The following is a 25,227-nucleotide window of genomic DNA, read 5'->3' on the forward strand; positions in this document are numbered from 1 at the left end:
CCGGGGACCGCAGTCTGTGCTGATCAGAGTTGCTCAGAAACGTTGCGTTGGGCTAATGCAGCTTATGAAACATTGTGTGACCACAATGTACTGAAACCAGTGTGTGGTGCACCACTCCATCTATCTTTATTGCCGTTACTGTGATTTTCTTTCAAAACGTGACCTGGGCTTGCCTCAACTTGGACCTCTGGGCTAGCGTGGCCTTCATGGCTAGGGGCGCTGCTCCAGCAAGGCAGAGATTTGAGGCCCTGATTTTAAGGGGGTTGGGGCGTGGGTAGGGTTTTTTGGGGGGCTCGAAGCGAGGGGCGCACCCGGCCGCTATAAAGGAAGTGAAGCAATGCCCCCCGCTTCCCATTGGCCCATTTCAACTTAAGGGCCACATTTGAGTAATTGAGATCGGTGACCCACACAAAGCTGGCGGGAATGATGTCAAGGCCGGCGGGAGCCGGTTGCTGCTAAGGGAATGGGTCCCGGCGTAAGCTTAAGTACTGTGGGGGGGCAGGGGGGGGCAAAGGTGGGGGGTTCCCAAACAGATGCCGCTGTGGGGGGAGGCAGGGAGAGGGGGGCCGGGGCAAGAGTGGCCCGAGGACTTCTCCCTGCTCCTCCTCCTCCTCCGATTACGTATCTTGGCCTCTTCTGGCCACTCTGCTGCCTCTCGCCAGGTTCCTCTGGTTAGTTTTGACACTGCGCCAGTTCATTAGTGTCCTCACTGGAAGGAAACCCTCCGTCCTTACCCAGTCGGGCCTAGGCGCAGGATTGGTTTAAGTAACTGAATAAGTCAAGTTCCATTTTTATTACAGGGTTTTCCTATTATTTTGGAAAATTCCTTACAAGACTGCTAGCCAGTGGATTTAATTTTACATAGAATTACATAAAATCTACAGCACAAGAAACGGGCCACTCGGCCCAACGTGTCCACACCAGCCTCCTCCCACACCTCTTCATCTTACTCTGTCAACATTCTTCTATTCCTTTCTCCCTCGTGTTTAGCTAGCATGTGTTTATTTTAGCATAAAATAAGAAGTTTCCCGTACATACTTCGTGACGTGAAAATGTTTCCATATTTTATTGGATCAAATGTACACATACAACATACATTTTCTTTTAAAAAAAGCTGTAGTGCAGCTAAAAAGCCATTTTCATATTTCTGTTTCTCCAGCCTTGTAGCATGACAGTATATTTTGGTTATAAAGATTTGCTCCCAGGATATAAAAATACCATGCATACACTGTGCAAGTCCGCTGCACACATTGCAATTGACCTCCAACAATCTGAATATATCACTCCTTTATTATACTGTAGTAATATATCAAACATGTCAAGTTCAGGCTTCAAGGTGACATTGTCCGTTTGACTGGTGCTACCCCAAAACAAATGTTGGTCTTGCCCTGGACGACAGGGTGTCCAGTCCAGGGGTGACTGGTAGCTTCTGTACTCCTTCACCATACTGGTTACTTGATGTCTCTACCAAAATGCCACACTGCCCATAGTTGATACTCAATTATCTCCATCCAAATTATTTCTGTTTTACTATGGCAATAAGTTTTGTATTCTCTTCCCCGCATTTTCTTTTTTAGTCACTTGAGAACTGCAGTGGAGTCACATCCACCGAGAACTGGGTCGAAATAAAACTTCAATCCTTGCAGAACATATAGCCTAATGGAAGAAGCCTTTCTCCCCTCTCCCCTGGGCCATAGCTACCATTCCGCCAACCAACTCGGTAGCCATTAGCCTCCTCCCGCTGCTCCGTTCAATGGCCGGCCCAGCCCCTGGTACCGTCTGCCAACGCTGAGATTCAGCAGCCCGGGTTTCCCTTCTGCCTCCACAGATGGAAAGCAAGGTCATGGTACTAGGAACTCAAGCCAACTCTGTCTCCTCTAAAGAAAACGTCTTGAATCAAGTCCAGCAGGGACATAACAAGTACAGATCACTGGATCAGTGTCCTATAGGACCCTGTAAACAGTATCCACCTTCTGGCCACAATCTCTCTCTCTCCCCACCCCTTCAAAACTAAAAAAAAGAGGTATTGCACAGATGTCAACCAGCATATGCTGCCATTGTGGATGTCTTCCAGTGTAAGATAGCAACTGCAAGTACTTTCTCTTCAGGAAGAATCCAGAAGGAAAAAGTTATTCCAAGCTTGCTGCGGAGTTTGGGAAGAGCAGTGTGGGTATTTAAGAATTGGGCAGCTTGTTTTATGAGGCACGGTGGACAGTTACAAACAAGAGCTGACCAAAACTAGTTATAGATTTAATAAACAATAATGCAAGGGGCTGGCCTTCATAGAACTTACTTTCTTTAGTTCCTCCGATTTTCTCCTGTCCTGAAGGTATTGATTCTGGCTGGGTAAAGCCCCATCAGCACCTGCCTCTGATAGCTCACCCAAGCGGATATTTTTCCACGTGAAAACTTAGATAGCAATTATCAACCAGTTATTCGACATGTAACCCCAGAGCCCAACCCGATGCTGTCCTCGCCTGGTATCCACACATCTACACCTCTCAGCATGGATCAGTAGACAGCAATCAGGAGTGGGAACCTTGGCTGATTTTACCCCTCCATAGCCCAGGGTCGCTGAAGTCAATTGCAGCAACCCCTCTGCTACCTTGGCCGAGTTCAATTATTACCAACTTTCATCAGTCAGGCTTGTATTTTTAAACTTAATTATAAAAATATATTGTGCACTTCAGACAAATCTCTTCCCCAGAGCCACTCTTGGCCAGCAATCTGCCTAAACTCCTTCTGCCAACTCCCAAATTTGCTGATTTACCTCGCTTCTCATTACCGACGGCCCCCAACCAACTTTAGAAAAATCTAAAACATTCTGCGTCTAACACGTTCCCTCAAATGACCTCCACAACCTGCTCACACCTCCGCAGACAAGGGGCCCCTTGTTCATAAACAGTTCACAAAAATCAGACGAACATGCACCTCGCCCATTTAATTTTCCCTCAGAACTTTGGAAAGGGAAAAAAGAGAACTCGAGTCTATGCCACGATGGACCAACGGGTGAATGAGTGAAGGACTAAGCTCGTAAACATCTGCAAAAACAAAAAGGATAAGAAAGTCAAGAATGGCCTTTCTAGTCCTTGACCTGTCTTATGTGCACAGGGCTGAGAGATTGATCCTGAACTCATGCACTTGTTGACCAGTCATGGAGCTGGTTCCTTGTCTATTTTGTTGCCTTTGAGCATTTCCAACATCCAGCCCTCATCACTGCACCACCCAACAGTCTTCGAAACTGGAGACATCCAAAATGTTATCAAAGAGGCACAAATCTCCTCCCACATCATATGCACTACCTTGTATTGTCAATAGAATAGAAAAAGTAACAGTCCAGTAAAGCCAGCTAAATAATAAATAAAAACTTTGTAAACTAGGATAGTTGGGTTTGGCAATTTTGTCGCCACGTGGGTTGGGGTCGGGTTGCCAACGTTGGTTGGACATATTCCTGGAGGTGTCATCACATGACCTCTTGCCTCCAACCGTACCCACTCCCGCCCTTGGTCGACCAATACGTCCATCCTCACGGTGCCCCACCTTCTCACAGCCAACTGAAAGCAAATAGACTCTTCAGCACCCAACTGGTTGCTTCAGAACTGTCACTCAAACAACCATTCTCCCACCCCCCCCCACGTTGAATATTTTTTATAACTAAAACAAGTGTTCAAAGAATATTGCATTAAAAAAAAACACAATTTTTTTTAACACCCCTAGGATTTTTCTCCTGAGTTTTGCTCCCAGTGGTGTCTGGGAGATTAATCTTCAATTCCTGGAGACTCCAGGGCAATCCTGGAGGGGTTGGCAATCCTAGTTATGGGGGTGAGAGGGTAATTTTCATCAGAGGCCCATTTGGTGACGAATTGGCCCATTTCAAAGAAAGAGTAGTGTCCAATTACTGTAAGAGAATTACCAAATATAATAATTTATTGTGTACGCAACAGGCCACTCCATTCTGGTAGGCAGCCTTTAACATGCTCACCTCAACACTATCTTTTATAAAGCGGATAACACAATTGTCGTCGTCCATCCAGAATGCAGAGGTCCGGCACTACAACATTACAGAAAATCAGGACAAAGTTATTCATCCCAATCTTGTTCACCACTGTCCGATATTTTTGGATTTGGCTGCTGGCGCTCGTACCCGTCGGTGTTATGGAAAGGTTAGAGCAGGTTGTCTATTCCCCAATAAAATTTGGGCTATTCAATACCATCAGGGGAAGTGGACGAGGGGGGGAAGAAATGAGGGAATGCTGAGCAGAAGCTGGGCATTTTCCCCATTGGGGGAAAAAAAAAAATAGGGAGGAGGGGGTGGACAGGGAATTAAAGTCAAAGTGCATTTAACCTGGGCCATTCTCGTGCAGTTCCGGTTCTTGTGGCTGATTAGTGTTGTGAGCCCCTGGGACCAGCTGCACCACCCATCTTCTTGGGCATGGAATTGGTGTGTCCTGTGGGCCCCGGCAAGGAACAATAAAGAGGGGGGGGGGGCGGGGGGGAAAGAGAAGAGGCAAAGAAGATTAAAACAGTAAAGAAACTTGAAATAACTTCCCTCATGCTACGCAGTGATTCAAGGCCAAACAAGAACTTCGATAGTCATGTGACAAAGAAGCACACATTAGCCACACTTAACTGGTAGAACAAGGTTGTTCCATCTCCCCTTCTCTAGGGGTTAATTTACTGTATTGTATGCGTTCTAAATGCAGTCCAAACTTTGCCACGACAGACCCACTGCAACCCGTGATGCAGACGAGGCCATCAGGAAATCATCACTTGAGCAACACAAACTTTGTTTTGCAAAAACTTGTGCTGAGCACGAGGGACGTCAAAGTCTTAGGAAATGGAATATTGGGGGTCCCATTGTTACTATCGAGCCTCCCAGGTCAGGTATAGCCTGGGTGAGATGCAGAGTGAAGCCCCCCTTTCTTTCTGTCTAATTTGGTGCCAAATTCAGGGCAGCTTTTGTGCAGGGGACCTCGATTGAAAATTACACACAAGATTCTTGCAGCCAGCAAGCAAACAAGATACTTCTATACAATAGTTTGGGCTGGATTTAAAATCCAGGTCCAGAGAGTGAAAAAGCCAGTCTGCTAAACTCTTCTGTTAATGGAGTGGGTCTGGTTACTTTCTCTTCCCTTCCAAATACAGGAAACTCTCATTTAAACGGCACCTATCCGGAATTCTCTATTAACCGGCAAAATTCATACTCCGAAAACAACACCTCAATAACCAGCAATGTTGCCGAGTCCGAGTCTCCCGCGGTGGCCGAGTTAGTCAGTGGGGGTAGTTCTCCAAACTGCCACTACTCGGCTTCTTGGCGCTGTCGGAAGTCATTGAAGAGTTATGGATTACCCTCAACTGGCAGTACTGTACTCAATCAAGCATCTTCCACCATCCATTTAACACAACATTCTGTAGGTGAGTACCCAATTACTGTATACTGCACATTTCTTGATTTTTTTTAATTGTTTGTTAAAAATAGCCTCGGTAGATAACCCTCTCCGTCATCTGGAATTTTTGATCAACCGGCAACACGCCGGTCCCGGATACCAAAGAGTTTCCTGTACAATGAATTTGTTGCAACAAGGATTCCCTGCAATATGCTACCAATCCTTGGGTTCTTCTTTACCTTTCTTCGTCTTAGTCCGTTAGCCACATTTATACACTAGTGAACACACAATGACACCATGAAACCAGTCAACCATGACCATTTGATGTTCTACTACATGTAAAAGCAGACCGGTTTTCGGTTAGCGTTTCAAGCCTTATACCCCACTCCACTCCGTGCTGAGCAACACAAATTCTTTACTAGTTTCCAACCACTTTAGTAACAAATGATTCTTCACGCCTGAGGTTTCTCACAAAGTCTAGCAGCATAAGGAAAAAGGGTTAGAAGCACCATTAGTGGATGAAGAATAAATTGGAGGGCTGCACAGCAGATCAGATGTTAGTCAGCGACTCTACACACAAACGAACCGCAGAGAACAAGTCTTCAAAAAACTGCATAGGGATTTTTTGTTTGTTTGTTTAAGGTGAATTCCATCAATAGCTTAAGGAACATTCAGTTTAAAGTATCTCATCCCAGGATCTTGTCCATTGTACATGTTTCAAAAAGTCTTCCGTCCTTTTGCTTGACCTTCACTGTTCTTCACTGAGTGATGTGGCCGTTGAAGTTGGTCGCTGACTGTTGATATGTTGGTTGAAGGACCGGTTTACTGGTAGGCCCGGGTCTTACCAGGTGTTGTTTTTAAGTTTGGCTTATGTTCTCATTCACGTTGGCTAACCTCACCACCTTTGGTTGGGTGTCAAGCACACGTCACGTGAATTACTGGTACACACTTTCTCTCCCCCCCCACCCCCTCCCTATGGGTTTTGTTTTTGTGGGGGGGGGGGGGGCGGGTGGTGGTGGAAGTGGTGGGTGAAAAGTTAAAGAAAAAAAATGGATGATCAGTGATGTTCAATAGGTTCCCACTTAGTTACTAATACATCACACTAAGCAAAACACCAATACAGCATTCAGGCACTAACAGAAGAAGTGATGTGCATTGGGTTTTAACACGTTGGGGCTCACATTAACAGGAAGCAATGGGTTTCCTGCAACCACAGAAAACTGGTGCACTAAAAAATAACTTGAGTTCACAGCGTTCCACAAATTAATAATGCCTTTACATTACAGGTTTACATTACACCGCCTTCAATTGAATGGTTTTATTTCCCCCCCTCCCCCACAATACCCAGGAGACAAATGAAATGAAATGCTTTTATGGGTAATATCGTCAGCCAATCAGAATTCTTCTTCTACCTGTAACGCTATGCTTTTTTGGGGGGGACAATGCTCGTTACGTCGTTCTACAGATATAGAGGGAACAGCTGTGAGATTGACGCATATAAGCAAGAGGGATCTTTGATGGCTTAGGAGGTTTATATGTTTCTATATTTCTTAAGGAATGTTTCTATATTTAAGGCTATGGGGATCAAGGGATATGGGGAGAAGGCAGGGACAGGGTACTGAATTTGGATGATCAACCATGATCTCATTGAATGGCGGAGCAGGCTCGAGGGGCTGAATGGCCTACTCCTATCTTCTATGTTTCTATATAGCAAGATTTTAAAATTCTCATCCTGGTTTTCAAATGCCTCACCCCCTCCCTATCTCTAACCTCCTCCAGCCCTCCGAGATCTCTGCGCTGCTCCAATTCTGGCCTCTTGTGCGTCCCTGATTTTAATCGCTCCACCATTATCGGCCGTGCCTTCAGCTCTGGAATTCCCTCCCTAAACCTCCCCGCCTCTCTCTCCTCCTTTAAGACGCTCCTTAAAAACCTCTCTCTTTGGCCAAGCTTTTGGTCACCTGTCCCGATATCTCCGTATGTGGCTCGGAGTCAAATTTTGTTTGCTAATTGCTCCTGTGAAGTGCCTTGGGACGTTTTACCAGGTTAAGGGCGCTATATAAATGCAAGTTGTTGTAACTGAACCACACAGACGGGTAAAGTCCCATTTTAGGTAGAATCAGCGGAGCTCATCCAAGGTGGCATTTGAGGTGCTACAGCAGCTTCAGTGCCCTTGGGTTACTGAGGGGATGGAATCAACGGACCCCACAGGATCGGGGCTGGCTGTGCTGGCCCCCTGTAGTCCAATAACACTCAGTATCTAGGCTCACACGCTTCAGTGAGGTTCTGGAGAGCATCCGATTCTATCCTCACCCAACCTCCACACGAGGGAGGTAAAAACTTCTGACATCCAGGGGCATACTGGTACGGAGGAATCCCGCCCGCTAGCAGTGTACATCAGTGGCATGGTGCCCGCATTTTTCCATCCTTTTACCTCAACGGAGAATCACAGGCAGAGTGTCCATGTTTTCTGGTATGCGCTTCTGGTAAGCGAGAGTCTCCTGCCCCAGCATTTTCTCAGAAAATTACCCATTAACATCAGTCTAGAGCTATTTCAAACATATAGTTCATTGGGATTTTTGTGTTTATTCTCTGCTGAGTTACTACTGCTGACAGTCAAGCTAAAAATCCCACTATCTGAAATGAAGAACCATGGGCAAGAATTCCTCTGGTTGTAATGTATAGCAAGATTGGACATATCTTGTCAGTATTGCTACTGAAAATCATAATTCAGCTCTTTCACAAGCCAAAAGGGCAATCAATGGCCTATTCTTGCTCATCCTATCCAATAGACAGTACCGTCTTCTGCTCCAACCACTAGCAATTTTAATTACTGCCTTGCCCCTGTCCGAGATGCCATCTTTCAGCTGAGACGTTAAAGCGAGGCCCCGGCTGTTCTCTTGGATGGACGTAAAAAATCCTGTGCCACTATTTCGAAGAAGAGCGGGGGGGGAAGAGTTCTCCCCGGTGTCCTGGCCCAATAGTTATCCCTCAATCAACACCGCTAAAACAGATGATCTGATCAATATCACATTGCTGTTTGTGGGAGCTTGCTGTGTGCAAATTGGCTGCTGCGTTTCCCGCATTACAACAGTGACTGCACTCCAAAAGTACTTCATTGGCTGTAAAGCACTTTTCAAATGTCCTGAGGTGGTGAAAGGCGCTATATAAATGCAAGGCTTCCTTTAATTGCTGAAACCGGCCAAGAAAAATTAAGAACAAAAATGCTTGTGGCTAATGGCAGGAAGAGGTCCAGGAAATTCTTTCCGCAACTCCGAGTCAATCAAGCAGGCGCCAGCACACCGTGGGTAGCTATGATGGCATCACTAGACATACTTATCCAACCCCCAGCACCAAACCAACTTCCCATCTCCTCCCCACCCACTCTATTTTAGAGCCTGTTTATGGGTTTATTAGAACCAGCAATTGAGGAAATCTTGAGCACATTTACAACGTTGAGCAACCAGAGGAATTCTTACGCCATGTGATCCCAAAAATAGATTGTTGAACCGCTTCCACTGTGACGTGTGTCAAGATGCACTCCTATTGGATGCGGGGCGAGGCAGAGGGAAAGAAACTGAAAGCAATTTCCTCCGACATTTAACTGCTGCGAGGCTGTCATAGATAGAGGCAGGGAGGGTAATTTTAACCGAACCTGTCCAGTGGGAAACGGTCTTCAATGGAGAATAAAATCAGGGGGCCGGAGAAAGAGACAGAGAGCGGTGGCAGGTTATGGTGTAAAGGGGCGGCGGGTCCATCCCGATTCCCTCAGCTTCTAAAATAGCAAAATACTGCAGATGCTGGAACATAAGAAATAGGAGCAGGAGTTGACCATTTGGCCCTTCAAGCCTGCTCCACCATTCAATAAGATCATGGCTGATCTACTACCTCATCTCCACTTTCTCGCCCGATCCCCATATCCCTTAATATTCAAAAATCTATCGATCTCTGTCTTGAATATACTCAACAACTGAGCCTCCACAGCCCTCTTGGGTAGAGAATTCCAAAGATTCACCACCCTCCGAGTGAAGAAATTTCTCCTCCTCTCAGTCCTAAATGGCCGACCCCTTATTCTGAGACTGTGACCCCTGGTTCTAGACTCCCCAGCCAGGGGGAAACATCCTCCCCGCATCTACCCTGTAAGAATTTTGTGTGTTTCAATGAGATCACCTCTCATTCTTGTAAACTCCAGCGAATATAGGCCTAGTCTACTCAATCTCTCCTCATAGGACAATCCCCCCATCCCAGGAACCAGTCTGGTGAACCTTCTTTGCACTCCCTCTATGGCGAGTATATCCAAGAAATCTGAAAGAACAGAAACGCTGGAAATGCTCAGCAGGTCAGGCAGCATCGAGTGGAGAGAGAAACAGAGTAAACGTTTCAGGTCGATGACCCTTCGTCAGAACTGGAAAAAGTTGGAGAAGGAACAGATATTTAAGCAAGTGAGGGGGAGGGGAGGCAGTCCGTTTCTGGCCGGCTGGGTTCGGTTAAATAAAATCACACCCATTTTTCTTCCTTCTTTCTTCCAGTGAGCCACCGCATTTTCAGCCGGCACCAAATCTAACTCCTATCTAGAGCCGTCTTTTGTCTCCACTAGTCCTATCACCATCTCGTCTCGTTTTGAATACCTCTTAATGTCTCTTCTCTTTTGTTCTCTCCCAGCCTGGCCTCTTAATCTATTTCATTCCCTGTGCCTCTAGTCTTGACAAAGGGTTTTGACCCAAAACGTCGACTCTAATTTCTCTCCACGGATGTTGCCTGGCCTGCTGAGTTTTTCCAGCATTTTCTGTTATTATTTCTAACTCCTAGCAAGTTTAAAATAGCATGGTGCAAATTAGTGAGGAGCAGGATCATGTGAAATTCCTTCATGTTATCATAATGAAGGAGTTAACGCACTTAAAACAAGTGGGTTCATGCTAGAGTAGCAGGTGGAGGAATCTCATACAAATGCATCAATGTGCATTGCAAACGTTACACAAAATGATTTCATCCCTTAAATCTCATCCTATCACCATGAGAAAATACACTCTTTTAGGTCTTCTGAACGAATTAAATATACTTCAATGGGTTGATCAAACAAGAAATATATTTTTACTTTTGGTAAGATTTATGTGAATAAAACTCCTAGAACCATTAAGGGCTCTTCAATTTAATATTTCACCAAGGGTGTGAGGAGAGGGGTTGGGAGAAATTTCTTTACGGAGTGGGTTATTCGGGAGCGTGCAATGCTTTGCCAGAGGGAGGGGCTGAAGCGGAGGCCATTGCACCTTTTGAGGAAGAATTGAATAACTCTCTGAAGCGGTGGACGATACAGGGCTAGGAGGAGAAAGGGTAGGGTGGGACAGTGGGAGTAGTTTTGGATTGCGGATCCAGCACAGACACAAATAGCCTCCGTCGGAGCTGTAACCTATATTTTTTTTATTTTTTTTTTAAGTGAAAAAGTTAGAATTATACAAAAAGGAAATTCCCCCTCTCACACTTCCTATTTCTCAGAAACAGATTAGAAGTGGGGTTTTTTTTTAATGAAAGTGCACTCCCAGTTATATAGGTCACCTTGTGTCAGAAGGTTGCAAGGGTTTGAAATACATTGCTGCTCGTTTAAAGTTATACATCGTTTGTTCGTCATTGCGCGTCTAACCAACTTGTAGGGAATTGCAGGAAAATTGTGATTGGCTGAGAGTTTGGATGAGCATCTCCCCCATTCTCACTGTACAGTTTGTCTCAGCCTCCAGCTTTCAAAGTTTAAATTTCTATGCAGTAGAAAATGCTCGCATTAATTTTCTATCTGCATTATTTCAATGTGATTTAACAATGAAAAAATATACATATATTTTTCGTAATTCATTCTCAGAATGTGGATGACGTTGGCAAGATCACATGTATTGCCCACCTCTTGTTGCTTTCTTGTAACAAGGTCCTTGGCCAGCCCATTTTAGAGGACATTAGGAGGGAGTCAACCAATGCAGTATGAAACTTGAGTCATGGGTCAGCCAGGTTTCCTCTCCTGAGAGATATTAGTGAATTATTTGGCTTTTCCAGGGTGAATTGGTATCTGGGACCAGCCCACAGTTTACCAGATTGATCCAATTCAAATTTCACAACTTGCTATCTTGGGATTTCAGGTCATGACTGAGTTGGTGGGTCCCCACACCAGCGCCATTCCAATAGGGTTAACGATTGTATTTAAATAGAGCAAAACAGAAATCTAGTATAAACGGGTTAACTGGAGTGCTTAAAAACAGGACACAAGGAAATTTACCCCATTGTTTAGGTCTTCCTACTACAAATCCAAAGGGCCGGAAATGTGCGCACACTTCCTCTCCGCCATATTGGGAAAGGACAACGGATTATAGGCCAGCATTTGGAAAATGTGAAATTTACACGATGCCAGACCCAACGGGGAATTAAACCCAGAGAGACTGGAACACTTATTAGTTAAAATCAAAATGCCATTCTTACACCACCCACCTCCCATTTAAAAATAATTTAAACAGGGTATTATAGCCCTGCACCAATGTCATCTTAAAGGGAATGATGTAGAAACTCCAATTAAATGATAGGTTGATTATGCAATATCTGAATCAAAAATCCAATGGTCAGCCTTGACATTTTCATTTTAGAAAAAAGTTAGAACTTACATTTTTAGTAAAAGACCTTAATGGCCAGGTTTAAGAGGTTACAAAGTATATTGAAAACAAATGATTTCTGAATCGATCATTGCTTATTCTCTTGCTCCTCATCAATGTTTCTAATGTAGGGGGCCCCATTTATAAAAGGAGTCCCCAGGAGCCACAGATCCTTGGCTAGAATCCCCAGCTAGAAAGGGATGGATATAACCCAGTCGAGCAGTACCAGCAGTGCCATTAGAGATCATGGCTGCTGCTTCTTTTCCCAGCTATTTGCCAGGGGGAAGAGAAACGGGCATCAAGCTCATAGGCCCCAAACATTACGCTGCGTTACTCCATTGGTACAAGCGCGACAGAACGAAGCCTGATCGTCGTGGGGCGGGTGGTTGCAAGCATGGGCTGGCAGCGCGCACTCTGCCCCCTTCAAAATTCCAACTGGGAGGCCTAGAATGGCATAGGAACCAGATTTGCATATTTTAAAAATCCCCCTGCCCAAAACAGGCAGGCGTACAGCTCGCTCAGCGACAGTATTTGTATCAGGTGGGTGTCCACAGTACAGCAGAAGTACCCCAGCCCCTTCCCTCCCCTCCCCACCCTCCTCATCCTAGCTTTGCAACTGCAAGCCGCCCATTTTTCCCCCAGACGAGATGGCCTGCGTGAACCTGCTTCTTAATACGGGAGCTGGTTTCCACGTGAACTATTATAATCGCAGACTCCGGCGCCACATGCATGACTTTAGCACAAGGAAATTACAGCAGAGGCGGAGACAAACCATGCAGTTTATTGCTAGTCTTAAGATGGATTATGTGGAGCATTGGGATTGTCCTCAAGTTTAATTCAAACGGTTCGGAAAAGCGAGAGTCGTCTAGAAAAAGCACACACAGTGCAGGTGCTGCCAGGCAACGAGAGCCCCATACCCTCCCACTAGAAAAAATGAAAGATTCAGCAAAATGGTGACTTATGGGGGCACCGAGGAATGGAATCGTGCTGTGCAGTGTCCTAGCACCTCCCAGCCCACACGGCTGGAATGCATCAGCGGATAAAGTGCTGGAACCTAGACGACGCCCCACTGAATGACACTCATGTCCTTCCCGCCAGTGGAGATCAGGCGGGTGTTGTCACGGAGAAAGGCAGCGTTGGTCACGTGACTGCTGTGGCCACTGTACTTGTGACTTGGTGCCTGCAACACAAAAGGAGATAGTGATTGTACCTTGCTGGGATGGCCATTATTACAGCACTTGCATTTGTGTGACCATCTTGGACCATGCTCATCATCCGCTCACTTCTTCCACCTCTTAGAAAATATGGATCTCTCTCTAAAAATCTGTTGAGGTTGGCGGCCAATTGAAAATTTCAAAACGGAGATGGATAAGATTTGCGTTAGGTAAAAGGTATTAAGGGATACGGAACCAAGGCAGTTAAATGGAGTTAAGATACAGATCAGCCATGATCTGATTGAATGGTGGAACAGGCTCGAGGGGCTGAATGGTATACTCATGTCCCCTTTTGGTGTCCAATACTCTTAAGCAGTTTGGAATGTTTTCATAAGTAGAAGTGTCCATTGTTGTTGCAATGCAGAGACACTCTTACATAGGCAAATGCAGCAGTCATTCTGTGCCAGCACTGTCCCACACAATAATGAGGTTAAGGGCAGGTTAGTCTGCCTTTGTCACGGTTGGTTGAGGGAGAAATGCCAGGACACTAGGAGAACACACTGATCTTCTGCGAGTCGTACAATGGTATCCTTTAACGCCCATCACAACAGCCGGATGGGATCTCGCTTTAACATCTCAGTCAAAGATACCTCTGGCAATAAGAGCAAAAAAGATTTGCATTGATACAACAGCTTTCACAACCCCCGGACGTGCCAAAGCGCTTTACAGCCAATGAAGTACTTTTTGAAGTGTAGTCACTGTTGTAATGTAGGAAACGCGGCAGCCAATTTGCACACAGCAAGATCCAACGAACAGCAATGTGATAATGACCAGATCTGTTTTAGTGATGTTGGTCGAGGGGTAAATATTGGCCCCAGGACACCGGGGAGAACTCCCCCTGCTCTTCTTCAAAATAGTGCCGCGGGATCTTTTACATCGCCCGAGGGCAGACGGTGGCCTCGGTTTAACGTCTCCTCAGACAGTGCAGCACTCCCTCAGTACTGCACTGGACTGCCAGCCGAGATTACGTGCAGCATCCCCTCGCTACTACTGCATTGGATTGTCAGCATAGTTTGTAAACTCAAACCCCGTTATAGTGCTCGAGACCACAACCTTCTGACCCATAAGCAAGAGTGTCATCAACTGAGCCAAGCAGATACACCAGATTGTCCATTATCAGCAGGTGGGGGAAGGAGAGAAAAGATGGAGATATAATCCATCTTTTGTTGTTGTTCTCCTTGGAGCAGAGAAGAGCGAGAGGAGATTTGATAGAGGTGTTCAAAATCATGAGTGGTCTAGACAGTAGCTAGAGAGAAACTGTTCCCAGTGGCGGAAAGGTCAAGAACCAGAGGACACAGATTGAAGGTAATTGGCAAAAGAACCAAAGGCGACATAAGAAAAAACTTTTTTTACGCAGCGAGTGGTTAGGATCTGGAAAGGGTGGTGGAGGCGGCCGACTCAATCACGGCTTTCAAAAGGGAGTTGGATAAGTACCTGAAGGGAAAACATTGGCAGGGCTACGGGGAAAGGGCGGTGGAGTGGGACTGGCTGAAGTGCTCTTGCAGAGAGCCGGCACAGGCTCGACGGGCTAAATGGCCTCCTTCTGTGCTGTAACCATCAACATAAGACGTAGGAGCAGGAGGTCGTCATTCGGCCCCTCGAACCTGCTCCACCATTCACTAAGATCATGGCTGATCTGATCTTGGCCTCAACTCCACTTCCCTGCCCGCTCCCCATAACCCGCAACTCCCTTATCGTTCAAAAATCTGTCTATCTCCACCTTAAATATATTTAAATGACCCAGCCGTCACAGCTCCCTGGGGAAGAGAATTCCAAAGATTCATGACCCTCTGAGAAGAAATTCCTCCTCATTTCCGATTTAAAAGGGTTTCCCCTTATTCTGAAATTATGCCCCCCTAGTTCTAGAATCCCCCACAATGGAAAACATCCTCTCTGCATCTACCTTGTCGAGCCCCTGTCAGAATCTTACACGTTTCAATAAGATCCCTTCTCATTCTTCTAAACTCCAATGAGTATAGGCCCAACCTTTCATCATAAGACAACCCCTTCATCTCCGGAATCAACCTCGTTCTATGATAATATCAGTAAGTTTTAAAAAAAAGTAACCCACAAGTAGGGAGACTTTTATCATTTCTTTCCTGTCCGTCTGTTTAAAACCAACTGTTGCATTGAAAGCATCAATTGGTGAGGACATTAGAGGAAGTGGTTTGGGAGTTATTGAGCTCAACAGAATACGAGCACAGAATTAACTTCAAGCACCCAACTTAATGGGCACCTAGATTGCCAGACTTTTCACATACACTTCCCCCCACTCAACACTTCCTATATCAAGCAAATTAGTCCGAAAACCACCAACAGAAGTAAAATGAAGGTCGTCAGAATTCTTAGAAATATTACAAACATGGCAACTGATAGGAAGAAGCTCGTCTTGATGTCAGAGGAAGATCCACACACGATGCGCTTTATCTCCGGAATCGATTGCCACTAGATGAATCGGCACTGATCGAGTCAGGTGTACAAGTCATCACATCTCAACAATGAGCCTCCTGATCATAGTTAACTAAAACCGAATGTTGTTAAAAAACTAAACAACAAAGACTATTCCCACTGAACCTACAGAACGCCAAGGGATCGCCTGTGCAGCTGCTTATGGATGCTGACCAGGGCAACATCCCCAGCATCGAAGCTTTGACCGCGCTCGATCAGCTCCGATGGACGGGTCACACTGTCCGCATGCCCGATACGAGACTCCCAAAACAAGCGCTCTACTCGGAGCTCCAACACAGCAAGAGAGCCCCACGTGGGCAGAGGAAACGCTTCAAGGACACCCTCAAAGCCTCCTTGGAAAAAAGTGCAACATGCCCACCAACACCTGGGAATCCCTGGCCCAAGACCGCTCAAAGTGAAGGAGAAGCATCCGGGAAGGCGCCGAACACCTCGACTCTCTTCGTTGGGAGCAAGCGGAAGCCAAGCGCAAGGAGCGGAAGGAGCGCACGTCAACCCAAGCACCCCACCCACCCGCCCCTTCAACCACCGTCTGCCCCACCTGTGACAGAGACTGTAGGTCTCGCATTGGACTCATCAGTCACCTGAGAACTCATTTTTAGTGTGGAAGCAAGTCATCCTCGGCTCCGAGGGACTGCCTAAGAAGAAGGGATGCTGACCAAAAGGCAGAGGCGAAACGCTGGAGGCAAGCCAGTTATGGGTGGGGGGGGGGGGGGGGGGGGGGGAAGAGAAGAGCAGGAAGCTGGGACCAAGCGGCAGTTCTGGGCAGGCTGAGAGATTGGCAAATCAAGCCTGAAGAATCAAGTGGTGGGATCAGGTCAACAGGCTAGGCTGAGCCAGGAAGCAGTGAGGACAAGAGTAAAGAAAAAGCCACAAGTTCAAACCACAAAGAGGCAAATTTAGATCTTTCGAGGGAGACTATGATGGAGTGGGTTGCCAAAGCCAAGTGGCCTCTTTGTGTGTTGTTATGATTGCACTAGGATGAGAGGGGGGGGGGGGGTGGGGGAAGGGGGAGTGTGAGGGGTGGCTAGTGAGCTGGAAGTTCTTATTCACAGAGAGCAATCAACATGTGGCATGATCTTCGAGGAACTGTAGTGGAGGGGGAAACCCTGCAATCATTTAAGAAACAACTGGCTCATGAAATGGTGCGGTTGTATGGTCTTCTGGATGATGGACGAAGATGGACAAACTTCTTTCCTGAGGACAAAAGAGACATAAGGATTAAGAGGAGTAGGCTCTACAGCCCCTCGAGCCTGCTCCGCCATTCAATAAGATCATGGCTGACCTTCGAACCATTTTCCTGCCTGATCTCCATATCCCTCGATTCCCCTAGAGTCCCAAAATCTATCGATCTCAGCCTTGAATATACTCAACGACTCAGCCTCCACAGTCCTCTGGGGTAGAGAATTCCAAAGATTCACCACTCTCCGAGTGAAGAAATTCCTCCTCATCTCAGTCCTAAATGGCCAACCCCTTATCCCGAGACTATGCCCCCTAGTTCTAGACTCTACAGCCAGGGGAAACAGCCTCTCAGCATCTATCCTGTCAATCCCTCAGAATCTTGTATGTTTCAATGAGATCACCTCTCATTCTTCTAAAATCCAGAGAATATGATAAGGCAGGATCTGGCCAATGTGGACTGGGATCAGCTACTTGAAGGAAAATCCACATCGGAGCAATGGGAGTCTTTCAGAAAGGAAATTGAGAGAGTACAATGGCAACATGTTCCCGCAAAGGTCAAGGGTGGGACCAACAAGCCCAGGGAACCTTGGATGTCAAGGGATATACGAGAATGGATTAGGAAAAAAAGGGGGGCTTTTGGCAGATACAAAGGACTAAAGACAGAGGAAGCCCTAGAGGAGTATAAAAAGTGCAGGGGGATACTTAAAAAAGAAATTAGGAGAGCGAGGAGGGGCCATGAAATAACACTGGCGAGCAAAATAAAGGAAAATCCTAAGGTGTTTTATAAGTATATTAAGGGCAAGAGGATAACTAGGGAAAGAGTAGGGCCCATTAGGGACCAAAGTGGCAAACTGTGTGTAGAGCCAGATGTAGGTGGGGTTTTAAATGAATTTTTTGCATCTGTGTTCACTATGGAGAAGGACGACGTGGACATAGAAAATCGGGCAGGGGGACTGTGATATACTTGAACATATTAGCATCGAGAGGGAGGAGGTACTAGCGGTTTTAGCAGGCTTAAAAGTGGATAAATCCCCAGGCCTGGACGAGATGTATCCCAGGCTACTATGTGAGTCAAAGGAGGAGATTGCAGGGGCTCTGACACAAATTTTCAGAACCTCTCTGGCCACAGGGGATGTGCCAGAGGACTGGAGAACAGCTAACGTAGTACCATTATTCAAGAAGGGTAGTAGGGATAAACCAGGGAATTACAGGCCAGTGAGCCTAACATCAGTGGTAGGGAAATTATTGGAAAAAATTCTGAGGGACAGAATTGGTCTCCACTTGGAGAGACAGGGATTAATTAGGGATAGTCAGCATGGCTTTGTCAAGGGAAGATCATGTCTGACCAATTTGATTGCATTTTTCGAGGGGGTGACTAGGTGTGTGGATGAGGGTAGTGCAGTGGATGTGGTTTACATGGATTTCAGTAAGGCTTTTGATAAAGTCCCGCATAGGAGACTGGTCAGGAAGGTGAGAGCCCATGGGATCCAGGGTGCCTTGGCACATTGGATCCAAAACTAGCTTAGCGGCAGAAGGCAGAGGGTGATGGTGGAAGGTTGTTTTTGTGACTGGAAGCCTGCGTTCAGTGGGGTACCGCAGGGATCGGTGCTGGGTCCCTTGCTGTTTGTGGTCTACATTAATGATTTGGATGTGAATGTAAAAGGTATGATCAGTAAGTTCGCAGATGACACGAAAATTGGTGGGGTGGTAAATAGCGAGGCGGGAAGCCTCAGGCTACAGGACGATATAGATGGGTTGGTCAGATGGGCGGAACAGTGGCAAATGGAATTTAACCCTGAAAAGTGTGAGGTGATGCATTTTGGACGGACTAACAAGACAAGGGAATACACAATGAATGGTAAGACCCTAGGAAAGACAGAGGATCAGAGGGACCTTGGTGTACATGTACATAGATCCCGGAGGGCAGCAGAACAGGTGGATAAAAAGGCATATGGGATACTTGCCTTCATTAGCCGAGGCATAGAATATAAGAGCAGGGAGGTTATGATGGAGCTGTACAAAACGCTGGTAAGGCCACAGCTGGAGTACTGTGTGCAGTTCTGGTCGCCACACTATAGGAAGGATGTGATTGCTTTGGAGAGGGTGCAGAGGAGATTCACCAGGATGTTACCTGGGCTGGAGCGCCTCAGCTATGAAGAGAGACTGGGCAGGCTGGGGTTGTTTTCCTTGGAGCAGAGAAGGCTGAGGGGGGGACCTGATTGAGGTATACAAAATTATGAGGGGCACAGATAGGGTGGATAGAAAGGAACTTTTCCCCTTAGTAGAGGGGTCAATAACCAGGGGGCATAGTTTCAAGGTAAGGGGCAGGAGGTTTAGAGGGGATTTGAGGAAAAACCTTTTCACCCAGAGGGTGGTTGGAATCTGGAACTCACTGCCTGAAAGGGTGGTAGAGGCAGGAACCCTCACAACATTCAAGAAGCATTTAGATGAGCACTTGAAACGCCATAGCATACAAGGCTACGGACCAAGTGCTGGAAAATGGGATTAGAATAGACAGGCTTGATGGCCGGCGCAGACACGATGGGCTGAAGGGCCTCTTTCTGTGCTGTATGACTCTGTGACTATGACTCTAATATAGGCCCATTTCTTCAGATCTTGTGATTTAGTTGTTACTAATTGATAGTTGTTAGTTTTTCTTACCCATCTATTGGTTCCGGATTGCTAGCTTTTCCAGTCTTATGAAAGCAACATAAATAGCAACAGAAGCTTTGAAAGACAACAAGCAGCATGACAAGCTTGAAATAAGCCTCATGAAAAACTCCCTCGAGAGCTATAACTAGATATTAATGCAACGCAAAAGGATCCTCGAAGAAAAATGAACTGGCACTCCCGACACTAGTGAGCTTTTTCTTAGTCGTTCCTGGGATGTGGGCATCGTTGGCAATGCCAGTATTTATTGCCCATCCCTAATTGCCCCTTGAGAAGGTGGTGGTGAGCCGCCTTCTTGAACCGCTGCAGTCCGTGTGGTGAAGGTGCTCCCACAGTGCTGTTAGGGAGGGAGTTCCAGGATTTTGACCCAGCGACGATGAAGGATCGGCCGATATATTTCCAAGTCAGGATGGTGTGTGACTTGGAGGGGAACTTGGAGGTGGTGGTGTTCCCGTGCGCCTGCTGCCCTTGTCCTTCTAGGTGGAAGAGGTCGCGGGTTTGGGAGGTGCTGCCGAAGAAGCCTTGGCGAGTTGCTGCAGTGCATCTTGTAGATGGTACACACTGCAGCCACGGTGCGCCGGTGGTGGAGGGAGTGAATGTTTAAGGTGGTGGATGGGGTGCCAATCAAGCGGGCTGCTTTGTCCTGGATGGTGTCGAGCTTCTTGAGTGTTGTTGGAGCTGCACTCATCCAGGCAAGTGGAGAGTATTCCATCACACTCCTGACTTGTGCCTTGTAGATGGTGGAAAGACTTTGGAAAGTCAGGAGGCGCGACACTGCAGAATACCCAGCTGCACTGTGTGGCTCAGACCTGTTGTGCACCAATCTCTAAAATCTCACCATTGAAGGAGGCACCAACCATCCAGTGAGTTTCTCAGAACAGTGTAACTCCAGTTATGCATGAAGGATGCTGAATGAAGAATTGAAAGTAACCAATATTATTTTGGGCTTCTTTTTCTTTGAATTATTTTAGCTTAAATAGGCATAATTGATGACTTCAGAATGGTCATTAGGCTCAAGCCTTCCCTGTACAGGCAGGGTGCAGCCACGTACACCATTGACTCACCCCTCCAATTTCCCAACCTTGTGTCTATACATTGCTGTCCTCCTTGAAATACCGGAGTATGCTTGGCAAAAAAGTGACTTCTCCTGGACCGGGCTCTCTCAAGTGTTCCAGAAAAGGAACTAAAATTAGCTTTGAACATGGTAAAATGTGCCAAGGTGCTTCACAGGAGGGTTCCCAGACAAAAATTGACAGAGCCAAATGGAGGAGGCATTAGGACAGGTGACCAAACGCTTGGTCAGAGCGCTAGGTTTTAAAGAACGTCTTAAAAGGAGTGGGGGGGGGGGGGGCGGGTGGTGGAAGAGGCCGAAGGATTTAAGGAGGGAATTCCAGAGATTAGGGCCAGGACGGCTGAAGGCATGGCCAACAATGGCGGAGCGAAGGAAGTGGGTGCTTCACAAGAGACTAGAATTGGAGGAACCAGTCTGAATGTCCTGAACTATTTATAATCAAGAACTTAATAAGGAAATGAATGATTTTATTTATATATATTTTTTTAAATCCCCACTCTTCACAGAATCAGTAGAATACTTTGCATCTACTCACATATCCTAGTCATATTGCATCAAATACTGTTCAAAACCACCACTTGGTCTCTGGCCCGAGATGCCAGTAGGACGTCTTTCGAATTTAGAATGCTTGCAGACCTCAGACACCCACAGGTCCACCCTTGGCTCAGGGGACAGCATCGAGAGAGTAATTGTGCAATTCCGAAACAGGAAGCCTACAAGTCAACATCCACGATTCTGCTAATTATAATCCCGAGACTTGATACACTTGCATTGCAAAGCAAAAATCAACTGTGGGCTCTGCAGTGGGGAAAAGAGTTAAACTGACATCGCTGGCAGTGTCACTGAATGGTGCAACAAAGACAGACTAACATGAAAGACAACATCCATAAAGAAGCGGTCAAGATAAGCTGACCTTTGAAGGCTAAAAAAGCAATTAAATGGAGACAAGGTGTCTAGAATTTCAACTGCCCGTAAGAACTATATTACCTAGGTCGCATTCCAAGGTATCTTTTAATCAGCATTCAGCAATTTGAGCATATAATTGAGGAGGCAGTTTACGCATGTTTATATTAAGATTCGTAACCAATCCGGGAAGGTGCATGTGGGCCAAGATCCAATCAGGTTGCAGGAATGAATTGTGCATGAGGCTGCCATGCTTATTTTAATGTATAAAAATGTAGTGTGTGCTGTAACAATTTGGAGAAGTCTGGCTAAAGACAGAGCAGACTGTCTCCCCACTGGTGTAATAAAGACGACTTGACGATCGATAACCTTGTGTCGAGTGTTGGTTTAAAATACTCCACAACAGGCTCAGATTGGGAAAGTATTCTGAAGTGCAAGATGCACCTTAATAGAAGACTGCCCGTTAAATTGCTAAAAGACTTAGCAATCCTGTTGGTCTCTATTGGAACACATCTTATTAGGAAGCTATTGTCTGAAATGGTCCGGGGGGGGGGGGGGGGGGTAACCTTCATTTAAATATTGAAGTGTGGGTTGGCACGTCCTGCACACAGTTTCCTGATGTCCACGTATGCAGCACAAAGTGTGACCATCACCTCAACTAGGCAGCAGCCATGGCTCAGTGGGTAGCACTCCAGAGATTGGAGCTCGAAATCTAGGCCAACTCTCCAGCGCAGCAGCGAGGGAGTGAGGCACTGTCGGAGACACCTGCGGATTGAGACGTTGAACCGAGGTCCCGTTTGCCCCCATCCTAGGGTGGATGTGAAAGATAAACTTGCACTATTTCGAAGAAGAGCAAGGGAGATTCCACCACCCCGCCCCCCCAGTGACCTGGCCAATACTTATCACTCAACCAACATCCTAACACAGATAATATCTGGTCATTAGCTCATTGCGGTTTGTGGGATCTCGCTGTGCGCAAATTGGCTGCCACGTTTCCTACATTACAACAGTGACTGCTCTTCAAAAAGTATTTCATTGGCTGTAAAGAGCTCTGGGATGTCTAGAGATCGCGAAAGGAGCTATAGAAATACAAGTGCTTTCTTTTTTCTTTACATTAACCCATTCAGGATATGAATTTTAATACCAAATTTAGAATTTTATAGTTGCAACTAGGTTGAAATTTAATTGCAACAAGGAACCAATGTTTTAGGAGGGAGAGACTATCCAACTCCACCGTCCATCGCCCAATTTTTAAATCGTTCACCTACCCGAGGGTGCGAGCACGGATAGGAAAACAAGTTCACTTTGCCGAAATCGTCAGCTGTAACAAGGAGTTGGTCATCGGGTGACCTGCAGATGGCATTTATATCGGTTCCATCGGCCCCCTCTGGCCAGACACCTGGCGGGGGTGGCGGGGGGAAAACACAAGCAAAAGAACACAAGTTGAATGGTGCCAACTTTCTGGGATGACAGATACAGATTTTTGAGAAGCTTAATCTGCTCATTTCCAGTTGTCTTACGCAAGAGCAGAGGACCACCAGAATTTACCCCCCTCCCCCCAAACTCTTATTTCCACCCCTGAATGAAGCACTGCATTGCGTTTAAGGAACTCCTTGCTAGATGCTACCATGAACTTATTGGCCTTGGAGGGGGTGCAGCGCAGATTCACCAGAGTGATACTGGGGCTAAAAAGGTTGCACAGATTGGGCTTGTACATAAGAACATAAGAAATAGGAGCAGGAATAGGCCACTTGGCCCCTCGAGCCTGCTCCGCCATTCAATAAGATCATGGCTGATCTTGGGCTCAAAGCCACTTCCCTGCCCGCTCCCCATAACCCTTCACTCCCTTATCTTGGAGAAAATCTGTCTACCTCCACCTTAAATGTATTTAATGACCCAGCCTCCATGGCTCTCTGGGGCAGAGAATGCCACAGATTTATGAATCTCAGAAGAAGTTCCTCCTCATCTCAGTTCTAAAAGGGTGACCCTTTATTCTGAAACTATGCCCCCGAGTATAGAAGATTAAGGGATCTAATTGAGGTATCAAAGAAGTTAATTAGATAGAGAGAAACTATTTCCTCTGGAGAGGGTCGAGAACAAGGGGGGCAGAACCTTAAAATTAGAGCCAGGCTGTTCAGGGGTGATGTCAGGAAGCACTTCTTCACACAAAGGGTAGTGGAAATCTGGAACTCTCTCCCCCTGAAAAAAGCTGTTGAGGCTGGGGGGGGGGGGGGGGGGGGGGGGGGTGGTCAATGGAAAATGTCAAAACTGGGATGGATAGATTTTTGTTCGGCAAGGGTATTAAGGGTTACGGAACCAAAGCTGGTAGATGGAGTTAAGATACAGATCAACCGTGGTCTAATTGAATGACGGAACAGGCTCATGGGGCTGAATGGCCTCCTCCTGTTCTGATGTTCCTTTTAGGTTGGGGTACCACTACAGACCTCAAGTCCAGCCTTGTGAATCGGAACAAAAACATTGCATATCCCGCAAGTGAACACCCGGCGAGCAAGTGTACACTACGATTATTGTGGAGCCGCGGTTCTGCCGACTGCTCGCCAATATGGATTTTCTCTTTACTGTGAAGTTGCTGAAAAAAATTTTTAAACTCACATTTTATTACATAGGAACGTGGAGAGAAAATGCACCACAAAGGATGTCATTTGTGACTTTGATTAAGGCTGTTTCAGTGCTGTGGCTGGGGCAGAAACATGACTGGAGAGATTTTTTAAAACGCAGTTGCGGGCAAGATGGGCATGGATTAGGGAAGTGATACCACTTTGGAAAGGAAAGGGAGGTAGGAGACGGGCCGGTAGTTTGCAAGGAGAAACAGTTAAATCTAAACTGTTTTCTCATCTTCCCTCTTCTCGATTTGAGACCATTCCCATTAACTATGGACTCACCACTAAAATGGTGGGGGCGGGGGGGAAGAATAAGAATTCCACTTTATGCCCAGGATTAAATTAGGAATACCAGCCAGAGAGAGAGGTCTTCGTGAATACATTTTTTGATAGCGCTACATGTAGCGAGCAGAGCAATTCATCCACCATGAATTCAAAATAAATCTCCTACCATCTCGCAATTGGGGGAAGGGAGGACAGAAGGATTCCCCCCAAAAAACTTACTCTTTCAGGTTTTAATCAGACCAATCTGCCTTGGGCATCCCTTTCCCCAATTTATTTCCCTCCAGCTCAGCAGAGTAGGACTTGAACTCTACCTGAACTTTTGAAAACCAAAAAAAATTGTAACAAGATTTATAATTCTACATCCAACAATTTCAGGATAACATAATACCCGTCCTGGGAAAGCTTAATGAAAAGATTCTGTGAACATTCTTACATGGTAACCATTAAGAATAAGCAACCACAAGGTTATTCACTACCTCAGGAACGCAACACCCACAAGAGGCAGATGTTCAAGCTAGGGACCCAGCTTTGAACAGTTTCCACAATAACGCCACAGTGAAAAACACCCGAAATTAACGGCTTTGCATCTTTGCTCTGACGGATTGTAGTCATGAATTACAGAATCCAGCTCCTGCTTTCTACTCACCGAACACCTGGAACGAGAGCACACAGGTAGAGGAAGCCCACTCCAAATCCCGCACCACATCTGCACTCGTCACCTGTTTACAGTTAGGAGTCCCTAGTGGAGGAAAACAGATTTCAGTTAGAAGCACAAATCTTGGGAGAAGGGACATGATGGGGAAA

General features: G+C 46.2%; 1 protein-coding gene across 4 annotated transcripts in view; it reads right to left on the minus strand.

Moving 5' to 3' along the window:
* Positions 1-1,042: 1,042 nt before the first annotated feature.
* The window catches only part of LOC147096735 (echinoderm microtubule-associated protein-like 1), a 109,690-nt gene continuing 85,505 nt past the window's right edge, over positions 1,043-25,227 (minus strand). For 2 of the 4 annotated variants that reach the window (XM_085973343.1, XM_085973347.1), the window contains 3 exons: positions 25,070-25,162; positions 22,786-22,916; positions 1,043-13,190 (listed from right to left, as the gene is read on the minus strand). In XM_085973343.1, coding sequence (XP_085829469.1) covers positions 13,065-13,190; positions 22,786-22,916; positions 25,070-25,162 — 350 coding nt within the window. In that variant the 3' untranslated portion in view covers positions 1,043-13,064. Of the gene's footprint in view, positions 13,191-16,703; positions 16,888-22,785; positions 22,917-25,069; positions 25,163-25,227 lie in introns of those variants that run through there. The other 2 variants (XM_085973344.1, XM_085973345.1) reach the window with 2 other exon arrangements.

The sequence above is a fragment of the Somniosus microcephalus genome, chromosome 34 (assembly GCF_052327205.1).
Source record: "Somniosus microcephalus isolate GS21.2 chromosome 34, FLI_Smic_1.0, whole genome shotgun sequence".
Lineage (NCBI taxonomy): Eukaryota > Metazoa > Chordata > Chondrichthyes > Squaliformes > Somniosidae > Somniosus > Somniosus microcephalus.